At 37.1% G+C, this 25355-nt stretch overlaps 6 protein-coding genes across 6 annotated transcripts; 2 read left to right on the top strand and 4 right to left on the bottom strand.

The window, feature by feature from the left end:
* Positions 1-17: 17 nt before the first annotated feature.
* Positions 18-7721, bottom strand: LOC117987831 (sorting nexin-8-like). The gene is made up of 7 exons (XM_034974897.2): positions 7391-7721; positions 6867-7082; positions 5400-5625; positions 4422-4527; positions 3409-3541; positions 3077-3302; positions 18-2529 (listed from the first exon to the last, which is right to left on the bottom strand). Exons 2-7 carry the CDS (start codon positions 7064-7066, stop codon positions 2374-2376), a joined length of 1047 nt encoding a protein of 348 aa, XP_034830788.1. The 5' UTR covers positions 7067-7082; positions 7391-7721; the 3' UTR covers positions 18-2373.
* Positions 7722-9233: 1512 nt separating this feature from the next.
* On the bottom strand, positions 9234-10684 carry Csas (CMP-sialic acid synthase). Its single transcript, XM_034974852.2, has 4 exons — positions 10346-10684; positions 10039-10241; positions 9697-9910; positions 9234-9405 (listed from the first exon to the last, which is right to left on the bottom strand). Exons 1-4 carry the CDS (start codon positions 10375-10377, stop codon positions 9234-9236), a joined length of 621 nt encoding a protein of 206 aa, XP_034830743.2. The 5' UTR covers positions 10378-10684.
* Positions 10685-10878: 194 nt separating this feature from the next.
* Positions 10879-12916, top strand: LOC117987786 (ATP-dependent DNA helicase Q1-like). Its single transcript, XM_034974843.2, has one exon. It carries the CDS (start codon positions 10954-10956, stop codon positions 12859-12861), a length of 1908 nt encoding a protein of 635 aa, XP_034830734.1. The 5' UTR covers positions 10879-10953; the 3' UTR covers positions 12862-12916.
* Positions 12917-13585: 669 nt separating this feature from the next.
* LOC117987830 (UPF0193 protein EVG1 homolog) lies at positions 13586-17440 on the bottom strand. Its single transcript, XM_069502781.1, has 5 exons — positions 17286-17440; positions 16519-16705; positions 15778-15938; positions 14482-14694; positions 13586-14035 (listed from the first exon to the last, which is right to left on the bottom strand). Exons 1-5 carry the CDS (start codon positions 17407-17409, stop codon positions 13890-13892), a joined length of 831 nt encoding a protein of 276 aa, XP_069358882.1. The 5' UTR covers positions 17410-17440; the 3' UTR covers positions 13586-13889.
* Positions 17441-18875: 1435 nt separating this feature from the next.
* On the top strand, positions 18876-22494 carry LOC117987829 (uncharacterized). Its single transcript, XM_069502730.1, has 4 exons — positions 18876-18975; positions 19106-19308; positions 19447-19709; positions 22028-22494. Exons 1-4 carry the CDS (start codon positions 18876-18878, stop codon positions 22416-22418), a joined length of 957 nt encoding a protein of 318 aa, XP_069358831.1. The 3' UTR covers positions 22419-22494.
* Positions 22495-24103: 1609 nt separating this feature from the next.
* LOC117987480 (histone H3.3A) lies at positions 24104-25307 on the bottom strand. The gene is made up of 3 exons (XM_034974499.2): positions 25147-25307; positions 24723-25010; positions 24104-24614 (listed from the first exon to the last, which is right to left on the bottom strand). Exons 2-3 carry the CDS (start codon positions 25002-25004, stop codon positions 24486-24488), a joined length of 411 nt encoding a protein of 136 aa, XP_034830390.1. The 5' UTR covers positions 25005-25010; positions 25147-25307; the 3' UTR covers positions 24104-24485.
* Positions 25308-25355: the final 48 nt, after the last annotated feature.

Genomic DNA, 25355 nt, shown 5'->3' with positions numbered 1-25355 from the left:
ATAAATAAAAAATCTAGATAATGGTAAAATATAATATATTCGAGTATATAAAACTTAAATACAAGATAATACATTTTCATTTTATTATGCTAGATTATTGCTTTGCATCAATATTATTTATTGCATTGAAATTCATACATATCACAGTAAAATGAACTATTTGGTCCTATTCCTACCTACCACCGATATACATACATTTTAACAAAAGTGGCTAATTCTGTAGTACTTACTAAATCTCTGAACTAAACTTGCTCCGCCTTATTCTGAACTAAACTTGCTTGAACCGCCTGCTCGTTTGCTCGCATGCTCGATTGCGGTAGAATGGCATGACAGCTACAAAGTCACGATCGCAATCATCTCTGAAAGGTTGACGCTCGCTCATTATTGGCTACTATGCATTGTTGCAACAAGAATCGCACAAATTCAGCCAATCAGAAAAATTGAGATTGTAATAATGATTGATGCAGGTTTTACGAAATCGACCTACTGGAATCCATAGTCAAGTTACGGCTTTTTTTGGACTGTTCAGGTCGAAATGTGTGCCAATATTTTGACATCCGCGAATATCCGTAACACCCCTGTTGGGTAACATTTAAGTTTTTGATTCGTCTGTTAGCGAACGAAGATATCAACTAGCAAACACGCACGAGGCACGCGCCACTCGGACCCCGCCCACCCGCAAATTTGAATCCGCATCCGTAAAAACTCTGCATTAATTTATGCAGATGCGGATGTTCTGCATTTGCGGATGCGGAAATCCGTAACACCTCTGATCTTGACTATGGATTTCAGTGTAGGTAAATGTATTGCTGTCTTTTATAATGTTACTTGTTGCAAATATGAATCCGCATCCGTAAAAACTCTGCATTAATTTATGCATTTGCGGATGCGGAAATCCGTAACACCTCTGATCTTGACTATGGATTTCAGTGTAGGTAAATGTATTGCTGTCTTTTATAATGTTACTTGTTGCAAATATGAATCCGCATCCGTAAAACTCTGCATTAATTTATGCGGATGCGGATGTTCCGCATTTGCGGATGCGGAAATCCGCAACACCCCTGATCTTGACTTATGTCTTGTCAACACCCCCGAATTTCAGTGTAAATGTATTGCTGTCTTTTATTATGCTACCTACTGGATTTAGACGTAGTTTAGTTTAGACTGTGTGTACAACAGTATTAGCCACAATACACAATTATTTATGAAAATATATTTTTTATTACATAAAAATATATTTATATAAGGTCAGTAACTTGTATTACTTACTTATCAACTACAACAATTATACAAATAGAAGGTAAAAAATGTACTCGTATGTAAAAAAATAAACAGTCAAGTCAAAGATAGGTACTTACTTGAATGGTATAATAGTTAATTGTTATTATGAAAAAAATTCGAGAACGGAAAATACGCAAAAAAAAAGTATTTTACATTTTTTTCTTATTATTAAAAGTAATTGTCTTGATTAATGAGGTAATACCACCTTTTATCGCCGCTTCTTTCGTTTCACTTATTGCGAGTTAGATCTCCAATCCTAAGCGTCCGTTAGGAAGCTTCGGTTCAAAAAGCAATAAATCTTGTTATTTGAAGGTAGTAAACAACATATGTTTTCGGTCCTTCGAGCCGGATACTCACTCCATTGACTCGGATTTGGGCAAATGAAAATAAAATCTTATCGAACGCGCCAAAGAACGGCATTGCCATACCATTAAGGCGCATTGAAAGAAATAGACGCATAGTTAATCTGCACCTACTGATAAACTTATTTAAATTTTGAGTATATACTAAAACGCATTGTCACGTACAAACTGCGAGATGCGATTATTTTGAACTCAAACGGGTATCATTCGGGTTTCCAAAATATCTTGAAATTGTACAATTCTATTCCGTTCAATGAAGTCGGATATATCCGGTTGGAAGGACTAAAAAATATGTGTTCCAATTTACGACCTTGAAATAACAGAATTGGAATGTTTTAGTCGATTAAGTCTAAGGCAACCACATACATAATTATAAGAGTAGCAAAATGCTTTGTTATGACACCGACAATAGTTCATTAAATGTTTTTGTGGTTCGGAGCTGCAAGCAAGCTGCATGTGACCAGTGCAGCCCCAATAGAGAAGTTTCCTTGATCAAGCCAAGATTCACCCAGGGCTGTAGTGCTTTATTTATTATTGACAATAGTTCAGTTAGTACTATAATGGAAAGGAGTAAACAATGGTATTGATTCTGATCGCAACTAAATTTTTGAGTATTCACATCTTTTTCTTACCAATGTAATAAGAAAGTGACAGAAAAACTTAAAACGTAAAAAGATGCAGATACTCTAAATTTAGTTTAGAGAAATACATCAGAATTGAGCTATTGATGTTATTTATTAGTAGGTTTAGAGTTGGGATGTCGCAGAGCTGTATGTAGGTCAGCCCACAGTGCGGCGACGCGCGCGTGCGAGGTGCCCTGCGTACGCAGCAGCTCTGGGAGGATCTCTAGCGCTGACAGCGCGTACGCGCGCGCTATCCGCGCCTCCTGGAAAGGTGGAGTACTGTTGAGAGAACATCGACCAGCTGCGCGATTGTGGTAGAATGACAGCTAAATGTCACGATCGCAATCACCTCCGGTTGGTTGACGCTCGCTCACTATTGGCTACAATGCATTGTTGCAACAAGAATAGCACGAATTCAGCCAATCACAATAATTGAGATTGTAATAATGATTGATGCAGGTTTTACGAAATCGCCCGGCAGTTTTCATCAAGTATCAACGCAAAATGTAACTTGGAATTTTCAGGGGATTTATTTACTGTGTGGGGGAATTTAAAGAAACGTTAATAAACTTTTCTAATTAGCTTAATTTGGTGCCAGATTGGTCACATGATCAAACCCAAAACATCTTAAAATTGTACGTATTTTATTTCGTTCAATCGAATTAACCTTCATATTATTTTGATGTATCTGGTCATGGTCATATGACCAATCTGGCACCAAATTAATCTTGAATTCTGAACTAAATATTGTGGGAAAGAAAATGTCCATTGAGGTCCCTGTAGGCCCCCAAAGCGCAAGCAGACACCTACCTCGACAGCGCAGCGCAGCGCATATCGGTGTCTCGCGCGCAGCACGTGCGACGCGGCAGAGTGCGGCGCCGCAGCGGCCGCAGCTGATCTCTCTGCGTGCAGGCCCCTCGTGAGCCGCGAGCACAGCTGTCTGTAGGCCCCCAGAGCATCTAATGCTAATAGAGTTCGGTCCATGGCCTCGTCTTCTGTGATCTCGGACGTTGAGTCCCCCATTTCAATTGCTAATCTGAAAAAAATAGTTCAAAAAGCACCGGGTACGAATTACGATACGTTATGTGCGCTTAGGGTAGTAACACTATGGCAGATAATACAAGATGGCGGAGTATACTCACTCGGCGGCCGCGCGTAGTCCCTCTCTCAGGCGAGCCCAGCGCACGGTGTCGGCGGCAGAAGGAGAACTGAGTGCGTTGAGCGCTGCGCCCAGCTCACGGATATCTGTGCGTTCCGCTTCGCACCGACTTTCAACTACAAAATAAGAAAAAAACTGGTCAAGATCGGATTCGCATGCGAAGAGTTCCGTACCATCGTAAAAGATACACCCTATACCTATCAAATTTCATGATAGGGAAATGCCCCATAGGTTTTCCTGACAGGCAGACAACAAAGTGATCCTATAGAGGTATTAAACCTTTACTAAACTCTAATAAAAAATTTTTACAAAAAAAATTAAAACCGACTTCGATACACAAACACTAAAAATTGAAAAATAATTTAATTTATTACCGAATATATTATGTATACAAGAGTTAATATAGTTCCATAATAATACTTTTTGATGCCGGTGCCAATTAGCTTTAGCTGCGCGAATCGTCTAGACTTCATATTTTTATGAGACTCCACAATAGCACCTCATTGGCACCGACCCCAAAAAATATTATTATCGAACTATATTAACTCTTGTATACATAATAATATATTCGGTAATAAATTAAATTATTTTTCAATTTTTAGTGTTTGTGTATCGAAGTCGGTTTTTATTTTTTTTGTAAAAAAAATTTATTTCACAATTTTTAGTGGCCCCATGGAATTATGCTATGACTGGTTAAAAATCTACTGTTTACTAAGATATTACACTGATCGCGAGCAATTTACTCTTATCCGTTGAGGAGTTCCAGTATCTATCTTCGAAGATGTTCATCAGATCTTCACCAAATTGAAATGGGACCAACTTTGAAGTATACCCTTTCAAACAAAAAAAGAATTTTCAAAATCGGTCCAGGCGTCTTCGAGTAATCGGGGAACATACATTAAAAAAAAATGACAAAAGTAAAAAGTTATAGCTATAACATAAAATTAGTTCTTGGTTGGTACAAAAGATTTGAACCATTTCGAAGGTAGATCATACCTTTTTCAATGATCTTGAACAACCTTCCCAGACCAAGTTGCGCCAATCTAAGCTGCTCTTGTTCCAACACGAACGTGTCCTGCATCTCGTCTGTGCTCATTTCTCTCTGGAATAGAATAGAAAATATTTTCTATTCTAATGTATTTACGAGAACGACACAAAATACTATCACTGAAATTATCTATAAAATTTTAGTTACTCACAGACTTTTCTCAGCACTTTGAATGCTTAAAAGAAACAGAGTTTTTAAAGTTTAAATAAAATTGAGGAACCGTTATTGTTCGATAAAAATCGAATAACAATTGAATAATCGAAAAACAATCGATTGTTTTCGAATGAATTGAACGATTTATTCGTTCTAGCTCATGCACTCCGTATTCGTAGACTTCACAATCGAAAAATTTTACAATCTATTGTCGATATTTTATTCGTTTGTTTTTTGTGAAGGCCAATAAATCGACAATCGATTGTTCACATATTCGATTCATTCGATTGTTTTTTAGCAACAATCGTCCAATCGCTACCAGGGTTAACCAGAATTGTAGAGTGACACATCTAAGACATGAAGCTAAAATCTTTACCATATCTTCCTGAGTGCCAGCCAGTATAAACTCGTCATGTTTGGGCTTGTCGAGCCTTGGTGAGGTTAAATGAATTAATGAATGAAAGTATGTTTCACACAGAAAGGTCCTAACGCATCATGAGCTATCACGGGCTGTCGAGATACCAGGGTTAAACCAACGTTATAGAGCTAAACCTTTTTTTAAGGCACACGGTTGACCACAATCACATCTGATGGAAATTGATGATGTGGCCTAAGATGGGACGCGTTTACCTAGAAGATGCCTATTCACTCTTGTTTTAAAGATACCCGGATTATAATTAGTAGGAAACACAGATCGCGGAAGAGTATTCCAAACCTCAGCCATGCGTATGAGGAATGATGACGCAAAACGTTTGGTGAGCATAAATTCTTACCGCATTCTCTTCCTGAGTGCCAGCCAGTATAAACTCGTCATGTTTGGGCTTGTCAAGCCTTGGTGAGGTTTCACACATGAAGGTCCTAAGATCTGCATCATGAGCTATCACAGGGTGTCGAGCTACCAGGGTTAGCCAGCGTTGCAAAGCTGCACGTCGTCTTTGAAGGAACATTGGACTACCACCTCCCACTACTACGCGTTTCGGAGGTAAGCTGCATACTGCACTGAAAATTCATACAAACAAATCTAAATATATATTTTTTTTGTGATAATTCTACTGGATGGATCAAGCTGAAATTTTGCAAGCATCTGCTTCTATCTTCTAATCTCTGCGGCATCAGCTAAGAAATGATTGAATCATGTGCAGGATGGAACCGCAGACCTCTCCAATAGGAGGCTGACATCTTTAACCACTATCTAAGCCATCACAGCGCAGTGGCATGTCATCAAATAAAAAAAATTGTGACTCTGATAAAATTCTAACAATAAAGCTTGCTTTAATTGTATGTAATGCCTACTCATATCATATCAAACATTAAACAATTGTGCATATAGAAGAGATAAAAACTATTCATAACTCTGATAACATAATGAAATGTGAATTCAAAAGTTTTATCAACTAACATGAAGTCACAAGGTCAAACGGTTACATGAATTCTTACTGCTGGCATTTGTTACATTTTATATTTGCATTTATGCAGCTGGTATAATTTAACACATGTTATAAACATAAATTTCATTATAGATGGTATGTTGTCATCTGTGCATTAAAAACAGGTTTTTATGAGGACAATGTACAAGAGAATATCTATAGTTTTTTTTTATAATCCATAAACTCTAAACAATTGAACCAATTTTAATATATATTTTTTTACAATTAGAAAGCTAATTTATCCAGCAGTAACATAGGTTATATTTCTAAATAAATATAAAAAGGAAAAGATGCCTGATCTATCAACACACAGCTCACAAACACACAGACGTAGACATCATGGAAGAAAGTTTTTTTGAAAATGTAAACCCCAAAGGGGTAGGTATAACAGGGGTATGAAATTTGTGTAGGCCACACAAGTAAGCATAAGCTAGAAGGTATATCAAATTGAGCATGAACAAAGCTGGGCGGATTAGCTAGTTTAGTTATTTATATGATGTTTGGCTAGTCCCAGTTGAGAATTGAGATTAGTCCAAATTCAATAAAAATTAAACGAGGACATTACGATTAACTATAATGCATAATTAATTAATGCTTTAATGGTAAAGGAAAACATTTTGAGGAAACCTGCATGCCTGAGAGTTCTCCATGATGTTCTCAAAGGTGTGTGAAGTCTACCAATCCGCACATGGCCAGCGCGGTAGACTATGGCCAAAACCCTTCTCACGCTGAGAGGAGACCCGTGCTCTGTAGTGAGCCGGTGATGGGTTGATCATGATGATGATGATGATGCATAAGGTTAAGAAATTTTACCGATAAGGATATTTGGCACACAGAACGTCATATAGCTGCACAAATTCATTGTATCTCCTAGTTACAGTCGTCCCATGGCGTCGGGAGCTCACATAGTATTCACAGTGCTTTAGTATAAGTCCTTTACGCTCTGGCACCAATTCCACGCTAATCACATCTGTGGTTTCTAAAGTCTCGAACGTTACTTCTTCTGTATTCATTGATATGGTTTTATGGCTAAAATTTAAATTCTTAATATTAAGCATATGTTAGGGAATATTGATGAAAATAAATTGTATTATTTGAATGTGGGTTCCATGCCTTAAATTAAAATAATTAAAAAAAGATTTAAGCTGACCTCATTGGATAAATAAGTATTTCGATCTTGCTATGATCATTCCTCTTTAAAAAATAGTACAGCGGAAGAAGTGCAGAGTTGAAAATTTTAAAAAAAATTGTGTAAATAAAATATTAGGTAGGTAATTAGGTATTTATTATAAAAAGGAATGCTGTTCACTAAAAATTACATAATCACACACACTCACCTGCTTTCTGCTCAAACTTATAGCGTGTACAAATTATTCGCCAGTAAAATATTTGCCAAATGTAAATCGAACTTCGTATCGACTTCTAAACTTTCGGCTTGCGAAACTTCCCATACAGTACAACTGTAAATAATCACATAAAGTACCAGTGATTTTACGGAACACTTCACTTACACCACGTTTCTTATGTAATACACAAACAAAAACAAACACTCAAAGTTTCGCAATTTGTGGTGGGAAGAAAAGCCGCTTTTTGGTAAATGGAATTGAAATGGAATTTTGTTTGTTGTGGAAAGTTTTGCCACGTCCGGAGAGAAACCGGAAACCACAGAGTAAGTGAAACACATGAGATGATGACACAATACCATAGGCTACAGCATAGGGGTGCAACTCCAGAACATTAAAAAATCGCAAATTGAAATTCGCTTGTGGTGCCATCTAAGCGCGAGCACGGCTAAACAAATAGATAACAGTTAATAAAAGACGTAAATAGATGGCGGGCACATTGTTGTAATTCTAAATTACAAACATTTGACAGCCACAGTCACCGTCAGTGGTGCCAGATTAGGCGAATTACCGCCATTTAGGCTACCTCGGGGGGCCAATCGGCGACCAAAAATCCCGATTGGCTACCAGTAGCCATTTAGGCTACCAGTAGGGCGATTGTCTAAAACCGGCATCAATCATTATTACAATCTCAATTGTTCTGATTGGCTGAATTTGTGCAATCCTTGTTGCAACAATGCATTGTAGCCAATAGTGAGCGAGCATTAACCAATCAGAGATGATTGTGATCGTAACATTGTAGCTATCAAACAACCGCGGTAGGGCCCCTGGAAGATAGAAACGGGCGATTTTAGGCTACTCAGCAGGCAAAATCGGGCGAATTCAATTGGTAAATATCTGGCAACCCTGGTCACCGTTGAAGTTCAAAACTTTTCATGTATTCGTGTATTGTTGTTTGTGCGGTTCTAAATATTTCTATTTCTGATAAATTTATCTGACCCTGCTTTGTTTACTGGACTCTGTGTTTCCTTTAACCACCTCGATAACTACCTAAGGATTGATTTACGGACTCGACGGGTATGTATTTTATAGTGTTTACATACACTTCGTATTGTTTTTTATTCTATTGTATTTTATGTATCTACCTAGTTACGAATTTATGATAATAAAATATATTTACAAAACCTTAAAACCTTTTTCTTTCTATAATATAGTTATAATTAAGTAGCTCAAAGAGTCATAGTCTTGTAATATATATTTTTAAACATGTTTTAAACAAACGTTAATGGAATTATTAATGTTTATTTAAAACGTGTTCCAAAAATATAAAATATTCTAGTAAAGTACATTTAAATAGCATTTAAATTTTCGCGCTCTCGCACGCCTAGCGCGCTTTTAGTGCCCTCTAGATGTGAGCACACGCGTAACTTTGAAAAAGAAATCTAGAGTCGCACATCTATTTCTAGTATATAGTAGATAATCTATGGGCTACAGTGTTGCACATTTTTATTTTGCCTGAAATGTCCAGACTCACACTGAAGAGTTTTGGAGAATTATTTTATAAACGTAAATAAATAACTTAATAGGTTACTTTAAATGTAAGTAAAGTAATTCCTAAAATATTTATTTTCGTTTATGAAACTAAAATATTAGCAACTGTAGTACGCGACAGGTTGAAATGGCCCCCGCGCTAACGCGACGGGTTAGAGCGGGTCACGTGCGGGTGTGCAGGGCGTTACCCCCCCCACCCCCCACCCCGGTTGCCATCTCGACCTGTCATGAACTATATCTACCTAGTAATATTTCTAACTTTTAATAAAATTTGTTTTCAAAAGCCTTACTTGTTATTTTGTAAATATCCCTTTTTTATAAGTTCTTTTCGACAAATGTAGAACGCACCAGTCTCTAAAAGTTCACCGAACCAATCTTGTCTTCTTGGTCGGTTTTTATATTTAAAATTTACAGGATAAATACGCTTTTTATTATAACTCCAACGAAGTTTGTAGCTTCTGAAATAAATTACAACTAAGTAGATATTTCACAAAGACGCTCGGAAGATGTACGAAGTATTGTGCGCAAAGAGAAGTCATTATTAAGTAAGCACTTATATAGTTGGTTTCAGGAAAAAAGAGCTCTGGCTGGCACAAGAAGGCACATGGTTCCTTAATATTACGCGAGAAACGAAAGGTTGACTAATGAACCTAATAATATGTGGCTGAAAATCACCCACTACGCAGTTTCATGTCAGAGCTATTTTTTGAATGCTAAAGTAAAGGTATGTAAAATCGCAACACACTTACCTCGTTACTGAAAAAATGCAGTCAAATGAATTAGGATTATTTAGTTTCTGTATGGATAAGGTAAGATGTTTAGCTTTGACGAATGGTGAAGTAGTTTGAAGAAGGATTAAAATATCAATATCTGCTCTTGTATCGATATATTCTGATACTCCCCACATTGAAGGAGCCCAATCGGTAGATGTAGCATGACTGCGTTTAAATACACTGGCATTATCTATTGATAAAAAGAGTTTTATCAATAACGACTTATGCAAAAAAAAACTCAATTCAATAGATATGTATCTATTATTAATTTCATAGTAAATATTAAGTTATTAATTAAGAAACTAGGTAACTACTCACATTTTAAAGCTTCTAGCGCTATTATAGGATGGTCTGTAGACACAGTGATATCATCAAAACCAGCTGCGCGTGCAGTTAAAATGGACCTAGCGAGCAAAGTTATACCGCCTACTATGCTAAGATTTTTTAATCGAATCCCTTTCGAACCTCCTCTAGCAAGAATAAGAACTGCTGTGTTTTGCGCATTTGAAACTTGGCAAAAACTAAAATATTAAAAAAACAAATTAGATAAGATAATTCAATACATCTCAGTTACTATTTATTATTATTCAATTCAATAACATTACATAAATTGTATAATACATACAGCATAAATATCACAGCACTCCTTATCCACATTGTATGAGTAAACAAAAAATACAGGCGTCCTCATTTGATCGAGGGTCAAGAAAATTGATGCTAATGAATTGTTTCCGTATTGACTGCATAACGAAAGTCGTATATACCTACTAAGAATATAACATGAATATGATAAGCTAAAGTTATTTTGTTCTTTGAATGTTTATATGTATTTGCAAAACCAGTATAGTGGTCCATACACTAAAATCCGAACCGCGATGTCTCAGTGGTCAGTGGACGTCAGCGGGTTTAAATTCAAGGGCAAGCGCACTTGCAAATAGGTAAGTTATTAAAGTACTATGGGACAGACTCCAGGCACCTGTGTGATACTGTTGTTTTTCTATTAGCTTAACAATCTTAAACTCTTGAATTTAAAAAAAAAAATAACTAGTTAGGTACGATACACACTCACAGAGAATAACTACAGCACAGCATTATGGGGAAATTAAATAAATAACACCATAGATAAAAAGCTTGTAATTTTGACAGTTGACAGGAAACAGCTGTGCGCCAAGGAGAATTGTTTTAAATTATTATACCGATTGTAGGTACCGATTTTATTAATTAAAAATAACTATGAAGACAATAGAAGATTTAGAAAAAGACATAAAAGCTGTCGATAAAGAGCTCATAAAAGTAGACGCCGAGTTGGCCAAATGGAAAAATCTACAGAGGCAATTACATGAAAAGCAAGTTTCGCTGAAAAAATCTATAAACAAGTTGAAATCTGAATCTTTAGCCAGTGTCGACTGGGGAGGGAATGTTTACGAATGGTCAGAAGACGTTAAGAGGACTCTTAATGATATTTTCAAGATCGATTCATTCAGACCAAAGCAGTTAAGTGCGATTAATTCGACGTTAAGTGGACAACATGCGTTAGTGGTAATGCCGACAGGTGCTGGCAAAAGTCTCTGTTACCAGCTCCCAGCACTCGTCAAACCAGGCATTACTCTTGTCATCTCACCTCTGGTATCACTAATGGAGGATCAGGTGAGGTCTTTGACCAACAAAAACATTCCAGCAATGCTCATGACTAGTACTAGCTCCAAAGAAGACACTGCTGCTGCATTGAATGCATTGAAAGACAAAAATACACAAATAAAACTTTTGTATGTCACACCAGAACGCCTAGCTAAAAGTAAACGATTTATGGCCAACCTACAGAAGTGTCATGCTGATGGTAGATTACAGAGAATAGCCATTGACGAAGTTCACTGCTGTTCACAATGGGGCCACGACTTTAGGCCGGACTACAAATACTTAGGTATACTATCTAATATGTTCTCTAATGTTCCAATTCTCGGTTTAACTGCGACAGCCACAGCACATGTTTTAACAGATGTACAAAAAATACTCAATATATCTGGTTGTTTGGTTATCAAGTCTACATTTAATAGACCTAATTTATATTACAAAATATTAGAAAAACCTACATCACAAGAAGACTGTTTAACTATTCTTGAAAAACTGCTGAAGTATAGATACAAAGGTGAGAGTGGTATAATTTATACCAACAGTATTAAAGACTCGGAAGATCTTGCAGAAGGGTTAAGGAAGAGAGGGCTCAAAGTTGGCTGTTACCATGCAAATATGGAATCTGGAACGAGATCAAAAGTCCATTTGAAATGGCATGAAAAACACTATCAAGCGATTGTTGCTACTGTTGCATTCGGTATGGGCATTGATAAACCAGATGTAAGATTTGTTATACATCACACTATTAGTAAATCCATGGAGAATTACTACCAAGAGAGCGGGAGAGCTGGAAGAGATAGCCGTAGGGCAGAATGTGTAACTTTATACAGAATGCAAGATATATTCAAAGTGAGCTCAATGGTGTTCTCCTCAGTCGGGAGACTAGAACATTTGTATGGAATGGTCAAGTATTGTTTAAATGGATCTTTTTGTAGACGGCAACTAATTGCAGAGCATTTTGATGAAGATTGGGGCGATGCTGACTGTAACAAAATGTGTGATGTCTGTTCAAATACCAACATTTCAAGCAGAGAAACAAGTTTAGAACTACAATGTAAGACTATCTCAAGCATTATTGACAATGCCGACAAACAAGATACAAAATTAACAGCTCAAAAGCTGCTTGATGCTTGGTTCCTAAAAGGTCCTGTTGTTTTAAGGCATAAGGGTAAAGAACCCAACTTTTCTAGAGCTTTAGGTGAAGACGTGATTGCCTTTTTGTTGGTTCAAGGGTACTTAATAGAAGATTTTCATTATACTGCCTACTCCACAATATCCTATATTAGGAAAGGTCCGAACATGGAAGCAATTGATGATGCAAATTTTGTCTTAAAAATGCCTGTAAGAAAGTTTACAGAATTTCATTTAGATAGACCAGCACCAAACGAAGGGGAATTTGTTGTAAATGGTAAAAGTGAAGTAGGTAAACAATCTAAGAAAAGAAAGTCCAGTTCTGAACAAAAACCAAAAAAATCAAAGACAATTGTTATTGATGATGATGATGATTAAACTTTATTTTTTTATAATTTTCAAGTAAATAAAAGAAATTTTCTGCATATTATTATTATGTTGAAGATTATTATTATCATTGACTTCAATGTTTGAAATTGTAATAAATATATTTAAATTATTCTGAAATTAGTTTCATAAAATATGATGTTAAAATGACTCCTTACGCGCCATTTTAACTCTGTGTCAACTGTCATATCAAAAGTACGGTTCACCCATGGTTCACCTTTAAAATAAGGACTAAAATCGTACTTTTGTCATGAAATTTGACACAAAAAATTAAAATGAGGAATTAAATTTTACGCGTTATAGCAGTCATGTGGTTTGACCTTTGAGCATGGTTTTAGCACTTTGAGAGACAGTCCCGCCCTAACCGCCCGTTCCCTCTTGTCGTTGGTCGGGCCCGGATTTAAATCGGATGTTCCAGTCGCAGAACATTTTATATGAAGCCATTTTATATGAAAATGTACTGCCACTGGAACATCTAACGACAAAGCACGACAAACGACAAGTGGTAACGGGTTGTAATTCATATCACCAAATAGATCGGTAAATCACCCACTGCGGAGGTCCAAAGTCAGAGTTCTTTTGTCCACCCCAAAGAAAACACAAACGTCAACTTTAAAACCAATTTATTAAATTACTTGTTTTATTTCCAAATCAAATTATTAGCTATAAGGTACAGTGCGACAAGGCTTTTTTGGCACTTGAATGACATTGACAGGGGGGCGCTGTTGGAGAACAAAGGCTATTCAAACAAGAACAAAGGGAACACTTGAAGGCAACGTTAGTTCCGATTTTCGCCACGAGCCAAAAGAGCCTTGTCGCACTGTAATTTCAGTACCCGGCCAAAACTGATGAACATCGATTTTTAGAAGTAGATAGCAGATTTGTAGAGCAGCGTCTCTGTCGTTGAGGCCGACAAAACGTCATATGGGTATGAGTGACAGAGACAACGCTCTACAAAGAAGAAATGTCATTCTAAAGGCCGATGTTCATCACTTTCGACCGTGTACTGTATAAGTAGTTCAAACTCGACGTCTCGGTGAATATTGCAATGGTGATAGTTTCTCATATGCCGCCACGTTCTCTTCCTCTTTTCTTTGTTTTGTTGCGCTTCTTTTTTTATTAGATTTTTGGTCTTTTCGCGATACTTGAGTTGAATTTGATTGCACTGAAATAAAACTGTATTTGTAACAAACTAGCTGATGGGCGCGACTTTGTACGCGTGGATTTAGATTTTTAAAAATCCTGTGGGAACTCTTTAATTTTCCGGGATAAAAAGTAGGTATCTTATGTCATTCTCCAGGTCTTGAACTATACCCATGCAAAAAATCACGTCGATCTGTTGGTCCATTGCGACGTGATGGAAAACTAACAAACAAAAACAGTTTCGCATTTATAATTATGGGTAGTGATTTTTGATTGCTACTATTATTTTTTATTTTTATTTTGATGGTGGTAATTTTGAAATTATTATTATCTGTTGTCATACTTAGTAGTGATAGAAATACACATTGTGTGACAGACAGACGGACGGACGGACAGCGGAGGCTTAGCAATAGGGTCCCGTTGGCACCCTTTGGTTACGGAACTCTAAAAAGTAGTAAAAAAACTTACCTGACTTTATACTCTTATCAGAGCGGCTACTCCGTCCACTGAACCCAGACGCAATAGACCTAGCGGACGAGCACTGACTGTCCACACCCAAAGCGTCCAAACCCCTCAGCCGCTCTGCTATCTGGTCCTTTATGAGCTCTCGATGCGGGCCCGCGTGGCCCAACTCTTCCATCTCTGCCAGCCACTCCGCACGCTCCCGAATTTGTGTCACCACTGGAATCCAGTACCCGTAGTACAAGATTTTACGTCTCACCAAACCAAACCAAATTCGAGAGTCGAAATACTTCCGCGTTACAGTAAACTGGATCTTAAATGCCTTGTTTTAAAGCTCAAGTTTGTCTACACTTCTACAGCCAGCGCTCCAAGCGGAAACATTGCGAAATTAAAATCAGTGGCATTGAATATTTGACTTCAATTCAAGGCTGTTTAGGTCCATTTTACTGTAACGCGGAAATATTTCGACTCTCGAATTTGGTTTCGTTTGGTGAAACGTAAAATCTTGTACTACGGGTACTGAACATCAAACTATAAAAACCGGCCAAGTGCGTGGCGGGCCACGCGCAGTGTAGGGTTCCGTAGTCACAATTATTATAGCTGACCTAGGATGGTGTTTTTATTTTATTTATGAATATTGAGGATATTTTGAATTCAATGGTTTTTCACGGTTCATTTCTACAAACAGGCCCACAAAGAACGATCGTTAAATATGCAACTCATAATATATCTACGTACCTACAATATTTAACCTCGAAAAACAGATAGTGAGCCATACTTAGCCATGATAGTTTTCCTTTAAAATTGATTATATATACTACTGCTGTGAATTTTTTCACGTTCCTATATATACTGCCATTTTTCTGATAGAGGGGGGAGACACTTGAGTCTAATAAAAATGAGCACTTTAAAACATCATATTTTACAAACGGATCTAGAAATCGAAAAATGTTTTTCCTACACCCACAGTATTTTTAAAAGATCTATTCAACGATACCCCACACTATGGGGTATCGTTGAATAGATCGTCACTAGACGAGAAAAAAAAAATCATCCCCACTTTACATGTAGGGGAGCTACCATAAAAAAAATATTTATCACAATTTTATTTCACCACTTTGTCGGCGAGATTAATATTTATACCCATGCCAAATTACAGATTTCTAGCACAAATAGTCTCTGAGATTAACCGAGGACAAACAGACAGACGGACAACAAAGTGATCCTATAAGGGTTCCATTTTTCCTTTTGAGGTACGGAACCCTAAAAAACCTGAAGCCGCGGTCAAAAAGACAAACTTACAATCATTCCACTGTTCCTTCTTGGTCGGTAATTTTGGTCTAGGTTTTGCTAAGGGTTTTGGAACATTCGGTGGGTTCTGTTCAGTATCTCCATACGCCATGCTGTTGGCTAGTCGTTCTATTAACTTCTCCCTGTCTTCACCACGTTTTGGAGGACGATAGCTAGAAACCGAGATGACTAGATTTTAATATGGGTACCTACAAGTCAAGAGTGAATAGGCAAGCGCGCTCCATCTTAGGCTGCATCATCACTAATTGTCAGCAGGCCGGATTGCAGCCAAGCGCTTGTCTATAAATTAAAAAAAATATATATTAACGTGATTTTGAAACTGCTTGTCCAGCCTTGACCAATTGAGAAGTCTATTCTCGGTAGCGATAGATCCTAATTTAAGGAATGGAATGATTTTAGCGTTAAAGGTGATATAATAAGTCGGTTCATTCGATTCAATGTTCACTCGTTTATTAGATGTTTCATTTCGAGTGAAGGATCACCATCGTGTTGCAGCCCACAAGGATTATTGTTCAATATGACCCGTCCATACTCTATCAGCGGAAAGAAGTTAGAATTGCGCTCTCTGTAACGTAATCCCATACAAATGATAGAGACAAAAATCTCAGTGGGCGTTAACCATTTTCCAATCACCAGCCGCCACCAATTTTCAGCAATCACAAACGATTGCGCAGTACCTACTAGAAAAGATTGTTAAAAGCTTTTATAAGGTATAGATCAAGCAAGACATACTGATTGACGTCAAGTGCTTCAGACTCCCGTATAGCAGACAGCGATCGGCGTCGAGAAGTGTGGGGACGAACTGTAGGCACTTGCGGTACTTTTGTGTATTGTGGAGTTTCTCTGTTCGGTTCCTCGCGCAGTTGCCACGCTGCTTTGCGACGTTGAGCGATGGTTAACTTGGCTTCTTCTTGTAAAACTGTTAAAGAGTAAAGGAGTGCTGACTGCTGACATCCCTGGCGGAATGGTAAGCGCTGTGGTCTTCCGTCTTATAGAGCCGGGAGAACCCGGGATCAATTCCCAGGAGAGGCAATCTTGTTCATTAAGTATTACCGGAAACTAGCTGATCACCAGCTCACTACTGAGAACGGGTCTCCTCTCAGAATGAGAAGGGTTTGGTCACAGTGTACCACGCTGGCTATACTCTCTACTACTGCTGGAAAATACTATATGGCTAACTTCACACACCTTTGAGGATATTATGGCGAACTCTCAGGCATACAGATTTCGTCACAATGTTTTCCTTCAATCGATGGTTAAAGCGCTCCGAAAAGTTACAGGTGCATGCTCGGGATCGAACCCTGGACCTTCCGAGTGGTAGGCAGTGCAGTTTGGCAATTGCATTACCTATTAGGTTTTTGCGAGGAATTCGAAACACAAGGCAAGTGGCCTGGCCCAGCGATGGGTTAATCATGATGATAATGATGACTGATGAGGATTTTGAACAAAATAAGAGTTCACATCCGCATCGACACGAAGCAGACACAAGAGCTCTATACCTTTAAGAAATTCATGTTGGGCTGAAGAAGGTTCCACCAATCTAGTATGAAATATTCCCCCATGGGGCACGCTCTTGCTGGGCCAAGTTATGTTCACGAATCCTTTAGCGTCAGGCGTTTCCATTTCTATTTAGATTAATACCATTTTAAAACTCAATGTAGTCTGTTTTACTGCTAACTGCTCACTCTCTCCACTAAAAGTAATGCTAAGAACGAAAAAAAATCAAATTATCATAATCATAAATTCTTTGTTTTCAAATTACCCGGGCAACGTTATTGAATCAACAAGAGCATAGAGCCGTTAACAACAAAAAATTTGTTAAACTCGATGGTTTCAACTTTGGCTATGGGCTGCGAATGGTCCACACTCTGAGAAAGTTAGCATGTTTTTAATATTGGTACATTCGAGGTACATTCACACACTTCCTAAGCCTCCATAAATTTCCAACGTGTGGATGTCGCATGATTTATTCTATTCTCTATAGTTCTATAGTCTAAGTTTGTGTACTCAGACTATTAGTCTGAGTTTGTGTATGACTTTTAGCGCCACCTAGTTATTCGAATACAAACTACAATTAATTAATAGGAACCAGTGTTTCCATGTACACGGTAATTACCGTAGATGCACCGTAATTCAGCCCTAATCTACCGTCAAGGTAATATGGCCATTACTTTGACCGTGTCACCGTAATACAAAATCACGTTAAAAATTCATAATATACTGCGTAATAGTAGTATTTCGTCCTTATTCAAGCAATTAGGAAGGAGTAAAATGTAAAACTAATGAGATTTAACAAAATATTAATATGAATAAATCCGTATATGAAAAAGATATTGCTATGCTAGGAGAGTCAGATTCAGAATAATATTAATAGCTGATTAAAAAGCTAATTCGTGACTTTTTTTCTTTTAAAAATGACACGGTAATTTACACGGTATTCTTTTAGCTAATCCACCGTAATTTAATCTAGAAACACCGTAATTTTAACCCTTGAACACGGTAATTCTCGATTTACATATGGAAACACTGATAGGAACCAAACAGGGGACTCTAATTGCGCACGGCTGGCCGCCGCCGGAAGCAAAAAATCACTTGACAAAGGCGGCAAATGACGACGCGCGAGAAAAAGTTCGAATTTAATTATTTTCATTCATGCCATTAAGAATTCAAACTATGAGACAATAAGAAAATTTGTACTACTAATAAAGAGTCTAGAGAAAATTATTATTAAATAAGTAAAGGTATCTCTGATCTGAGTTTGTCGCCGACAAAGTATGAAGAACTAGAAAAAAGAGCGGGATTTTCATCTTTTGAGAATACAGTACGATTTTTGTCACAAGATTAGTTGGGTAGTACCTTAGGGTAGTACCTATCGATTTCGCAAGTAAAATTTTTTATTTTTTTTGAGGTACCTACCTAAGTAACTAAGTAGTACCTAGTTATAACCTTCTTTTCTGATTTTTTTGAAAACAGTGCTAACCTAAGCACTTAAAAGTTGGACTTTTTGATACTTACCTACTGATTTTTTTTTTAAATTTTAAATAGTAGGTAACTAACATTACCTAAATCTTTACAGCACCGCTAAGAAAATGGAAGATCCTGTTAATAGTTCTACCCCAGTTTCAACCCTCGAAATGGTTAAAATCCAGGATCAGGAGAAAGACGCTAAACTTAAAGAAAAACGTGAACGTAAGTAGGTGATTTTAGTTTCAAAGTGTTCAAAGTAAAGCCTATTTTTAAGTGTACCTACGGAGCTCTAAAAATGGCGGCCCGTTACCAGTGTTGCGTGCTTTTAAAATATTTTATTTTATTTTTATAGAGGAAAACACTATATCGTTTCTGAATAAAGCAATTCGCAATGCTACAACACAGGCTGAAAAATCTGAGAAGGAGCAGGAAAAGCTAATTACGAGTACTGACTCGCTTCGTAGACAGAAAGTGTTGATAGAGTGCCGCCGCGATACGCTATCAGCCCAGTTCAACTCGTTCCAAGCCAAGTTGAAACAGCTTCAAGATAAATCCGTAAGTTGCAGGTAATTTGACGTGATTTTTAGGGTTCCGTACCTCAAACAGTTCCCACGGCATTTTTAAAAACCTAATTCCACGTGGATGAAGTCGCGGGCATCAGCTAGTAATAACATATGTTGCTCTGTGGTTTAGGACGAAGAAATATCCAAGGTTTGGGAATTGCGTTCGTCCTTTTGCAAAGAAATTCACGCGGTTTCTGATGCGTGCGATGTTTGGACTCTTCTCATGAAGCCGGTTTGTGCTGAACCTGCATCTCGGAGTGTGCAGAAAAAGGTCCAGATGCCTACAGTAGAGAATGAGAAAAGGGTACAGGCCGCTATTGAAAGGCGTATAAAGGCTTTGGCAGAGCGAGATCGCTTGACTACAGAACCTGAAAATGGAGAAGAATTTATGAGGTGAGATTTTCTTGCTGGTTCTTCTTGGTAGGAATGGCATTCCGAACCACTGATAAATTATTTTGACGATTCAAAAACTCTATTTGCACAAGCTTAATTGAATTTAAAAAAAATCTATTCTAGTCTAGTGGACAGTGGTTTCAAGAGTTTTACGTTGGGCTCCAGTTTAGGATTCGATCCCGGGCGATGGTACCTACATACTAAATGGATTTTTTTTAATAAAAAGAATATTAGCCAAGTTAATTGCTGACTAATATTCCCCTTTCCCCTCCAATTTAGCGTAAAGCTTGTGCTAGGAGTAGGTACGACAATAGTGCAACGGGTGGGATTCGAACCGGCCACCTTTCGGTTTTCAGTCCGCTCCTTTAACCGTTGAGCTATCGAGGCTCAATTGTGTAAGCAATACACTAAAAACATTTATTTTATTTATTTATTTATTTTATTTATTTTTATTTTTCATGTACCAAAATTGTAGTTACAAAGTAATAATAAATTAAGTTACATTGGAAATGCTTATCTCTAAACAGAGATTTCTTCCAGCTTCCCATTCAAGGTTGTGAGTAAGGCGTATTTAAAACTTTTTACAGAATAAAAAATGCCTTACGTTATTCCTTGGACAAAATAGATGAACTTAATAAATAATTAGTGAACCTAAGAGGTACTCCTGATCTGATATTATAAAGTAGATAGCGCTAAAATTATCCAGGTAAATAATCTACATTTTTTAAAGAAAAAGCTGACTGACTGACTGATCTATCAACAAACAGCTCAACTACTGGACGGATCGGGCTGAAATTTGCCATGCAGATAGCTATTATGATGCAAACATCCGCTAAGAAAGGATTTTTTGAAAATTAAACCTCTAAGGGGGTTAAATAGGTATTTAAAAAAGTCCACGCGGATGAAGTCGCAGCGATAAGCTAGTTTAAAATTTTATATAAATAAGTATAGCTAGTTTGTTACTAGCTGGGTATCTAACTATTCGTATTGTAGTAACTATATTTTTTTATCTTTGTGAAATCTTCATACGGTAGGCTTAACGTACCGTTTAATTAACCTTAGAACAAGACTATTCATGGGTTTAACTGAACTATTAACTAACCACAGTCTGCACTATGCTTCGGTGCTTTTGACCCTTGAGAGCAAAGGGACTTGAGAGTGAATTGGGACTTGGGACCCAAAAAATATTTGCAGTGTAATGGTGACACCAGACGCTTGCGGCAAACAACATACAGCATGCATCAGCAAACACCACATAGTACTTTTATACACACTATTTGGCTATGTTTTTGCTTGCAATTAGCTTGTAGCCAATCGGATCGAACGACAAGCTCTCCCAAGCGTTAGCAAGCATACGCAAACACCCATATCCACATGCTTGCCAGTGCTTGTTGTTTGTCACAAGTGTCTGGTAACACCATAACAAAATGTGCGAAATAAATTATTTTTGTCTATGATTTATCAATAGTCTGTGCCTTTTTATTACTCAAATCACCGACCAGTAAAAGAATGTCAATTGATCCACGGACCAATAACATATAGGGTAATTGATCAATATCATACGTGATATCACGATCATACATTTTGACAGCTATGGGTTATGGTGTAATTAATTTATTTTCGTACATTTTTGGCTAAAATTTTGGCTTAAACCTAGACAAAATGAATAGAAATCTTAGAATATTAAGGTATGATTCAGTGGTTTTATTCCAAAACTAGTTGCAACATGTTTCACAATTTAAATAAGTACCTAGGTTATGATGTTCAATGAAGCAATAACATTGTTTTTACCACTAGGTATTTGTGATTTATTTGGTTTATTACGATGATAATTAGTTGCCAGATGATTCTTACATAGATTAACCACTTGCTGGTTGTATTTTATCGCCATTTAAATCAAAATCAACGAAACTATAATGTCATTTCATATCATCAATCTAATGTTAATTAATTTGGGGTAATTCCCAAGGAAACTCTTCGGTTTTCCTGAATAGGAAGTAGCCGATATCGTGCAAGCTATCTTTTTAATAACTAGATGATGCCCGCGACTTTGTCCATGTGGAATTAAAATCCTGTAGGAAATCTGATTTTCTGAGACTTAAATTAACCATGTCCATCCCTGGGATATAGGCTAACTCTGTACCAAATTTCATCAACATCGGTCAATTGGATGGGCTGTGAAAAGCTATGAAATAGGCATACTATTAGTATGGATAGAATAATATCTCACCTGCATATTTTTTACTACAAAGATTCTCAATATAAATGCAATGTATAGCTATACTTGTTACATAATGAAAGAATAACTCATTTTCCAGAAATTTGTTCAAACAAAACAGATTTTATCGTCCTTACTGTACAGAGATAAAAGAAAATGAACCAATAAAATTTTCCACAAGCAATGCAGCGAGAAGGAGTATGCCCTCAGTATTTAGAAATAAAAAAGCAGACAGTATGCCTTGGTACCAACCTTTCAGCGTTGTAGGCAGTGTTGCTGTCTTTTTAATTTACTTCTGTGTGCTGCGGGAAGAAAATGATGTTGATAAGGAGTTTACCAAAACATTGTACGAAAGGGTCAAGGGTTTAGAAAAGGAACAATTGCTAATCTGTTACAAATTTAACAAAGAAAATGGCTTGAGTGTTGCAGACATTGAGAAGAGACTTAAAGAAATAGAAGCAATAGAAGAAGAGGCAAAACTTGCTGCATAGTTTAAGATAAATGTTGATTTGATTTAGTAGGTTTAATATAATTTATTGTTTAAAAGAATATAGAAAATTACATATTTGAGACTGCTTTTATTTGAACTAAGTTCCCAGTCTATAAACAAATTCTTCTTCTTCTTCCTTACCTTATCCCGCGCTACGTGGAGTCGGCACAACATGTCTTCTTCTTCCACTAATTCCTGTCATTGGTCAACGTATTATCCACTTCTTTTTCACGCAATCCATCCACCTTTTCTTTGGTCGTCCTCTCCTCTTTTTTCCTTCCACATGCATACTTAACATTCTTCTAGTGACATGGCTTTCTTCCCTCCGCATTATATGCCCATACCATGCCAGCCTATTGTCTATAAACAAATTGAATGTTTTAATTTAGGAGATTGCCATTGATCCACATTCTATATATACCAATATAAGTACTGACCATGCTTGAAGATCACAGAACAAAGTGACCGCTGTGGAGTCCACTCGAGAATACACTTTTGTTCACCACGACCACAACCCAGGACTGCAGATTTGTGGTTGCCAACATTGGAGACCAAACGTTTGTCTCATCATAAATCATTCTTGTTTTTAGCAATTATACTAATTGTAGGTACCTGTGAAACATGATTTAAAATCCAAGACAAGACCAGACCTCTGAAGACTGGTGTTGCAGGTATCTATAGTACAAGACAGGTTGAGATGGCAAACCCTACATGCCACACTAACCCGGTGTGGGCAAGCATGGGTGATGTTTTGGTGTGGGGCGTTCACTACAGAAAGAAATTCTAGTCTGTGGCTGTTTGTTTTGTAGGACATACTTCAGAGGTGGTCCCATTTTAATTTGGTAAAGATCTGATTAATATCTTCGGAGATGGAGAACAGAACTCTTCAACGGATAAGAGTAAATTGCTCGCGATCAGTGTAATAACTTTGTAAACAGTAGGGTTTTAACCAGGCATAGCATATTTTAAACCGGCTTCAAAAAAGGAGGAGGTTCTCAATTGAAATGTATGTTTTTTTGTATGTTTGTTACACGATTTCTGCGCCAAATATAAACTGATTTTGATGATTCTTTTTTTGTTTGGTAGGACATACCTGAGAGGTCTATTTTACTTCGGTGAAGATCTGATGAATATCTTCGGAGATGGAGAACAGAACTCCTCAGTAGATGAGAGTAAATTGCTCGCGATCAGTGTAATAGCTTAGTAAACAGGTTTTTAACTAGGCATATCATATTTTAATAAAATGGGGCCACTAAAATTGTGAAATAAAAAAAATTCAAAAAAAATAAAACCGACTTCAATAACTACAAACACTAAAAAGTAAAAAATAATTTAATTTATTACCCAATATATTATGGACACAAGAGTTATTGTATTTCTATAGTAATATTTTTTGGAGTCGGTGCCAATGTGGAGTCACAAAACAATATGAAGAGTAGGTAGATGGTTCGTGATACTAATTGGCACCGGCTCCAAAAAATATTACTATAGAACTGCAACAACTCTTGTGTACATAATATATTGGGTAATAAATTAAATTATTTTTTACTTTTTAGTGTTTGTAGTTATTGCAGTTTTTTTTTTTTTAATTTTGTATAAAAGGTTTAGGCACCTGAGGTATGACTCAATTGATTTCATAATATATTCAACACAGGTGACAGGGAAGTTAAGATAAAATACAGTTAGTTAATCTAAATTATATTTATTAACACCAAATTATCTCATTACACATAGTGCATCAATACTCGTAACATGGGCTCCATTCAAATGTGGTTAGAAATATTGCCTAATACACTACAGAGATATACCACAACTTACTAACGATTTAAGTATATTGTTGTACAAGACATGCGACTTTTTGTTTTGTCAAAGTTTGAGATCTTGCACACACAACATAGTATAACTTACAGAATAAGAACATATAAAAAAATTCAGTTCTGATACCACCTTACACTAATGATTAATTAATAAGACTTTAGAGAATTAAACGCGAGACGAAAAAAAAGATAGAATTTATGCCTATTCGGATTACAAATAATTTATGATTAAAGTTACAACTAAAGCTAAGTTAAGCGCGTTCTCCACGGATTCGTCTGGCCAGTTGAATGTCTTTAGGCATGATGGTTACACGCTTGGCATGGATGGCGCACAAGTTGGTGTCTTCAAACAGGCCCACGAGGTAAGCCTCACTTGCTTCCTGGAATGAGTAATAGCATTGATTTAGTAACTATATTCAGTTATAGAGTAGATTTGGTCTGTCACCTCATTGGGATAAAAAAAAACAATGATGACGTAATAATCTCACCTGCAGAGCGCCAATTGCGGCAGACTGGAACCGAAGGTCGGTCTTGAAATCTTGAGCAATTTCTCTCACCAGGCGCTGGAATGGCAGCTTACGGATGAGCAACTCGGTGGACTTCTGGTAACGACGAATTTCTCTGAGCGCCACTGTACCAGGACGATAACGATGGGGCTTCTTCACGCCACCAGTGCTTGGCGCCGATTTTCGCGCTGCTTTAGTGGCCAACTGCTTACGGGGCGCTTTGCCTCCCGTGGATTTACGCGCGGTCTGCTTGGTACGTGCCATTGTTTACTGAAAAGCCAAAAAGAAAGTAAGAAGTCGCTTGTGCATAAACAATGTTGCGACAGTTAGTTAGCATTGGCAATTATAAATTGATAATTTGGGACTGAAAACGCATGTTTTACTTTGTATTACTCAAAATACTTACCTTGGATAGAGGTTTAGCAAAATAACACAGCTTTTAGTAAGAATTTAAAGTGGAATGTTATTTATTTAAAAATTAAACAGAGAGCTAACAACAAAGATCATATGCTCGAGTTCACTTTACTTCAAGATGGCGCCGAGAGAATGGCGGGCGAACAGCGACGCTATTTTTTGATAACTGGATTGGTTAACCCCGATTTCATTTGAAGAAGT

Source organism: Maniola hyperantus, chromosome 13, assembly GCF_902806685.2.
Source record: "Maniola hyperantus chromosome 13, iAphHyp1.2, whole genome shotgun sequence".
Lineage (NCBI taxonomy): Eukaryota > Metazoa > Arthropoda > Insecta > Lepidoptera > Nymphalidae > Maniola > Maniola hyperantus.
This window is presented reverse-complemented; position numbering and strand designations above follow the sequence as displayed.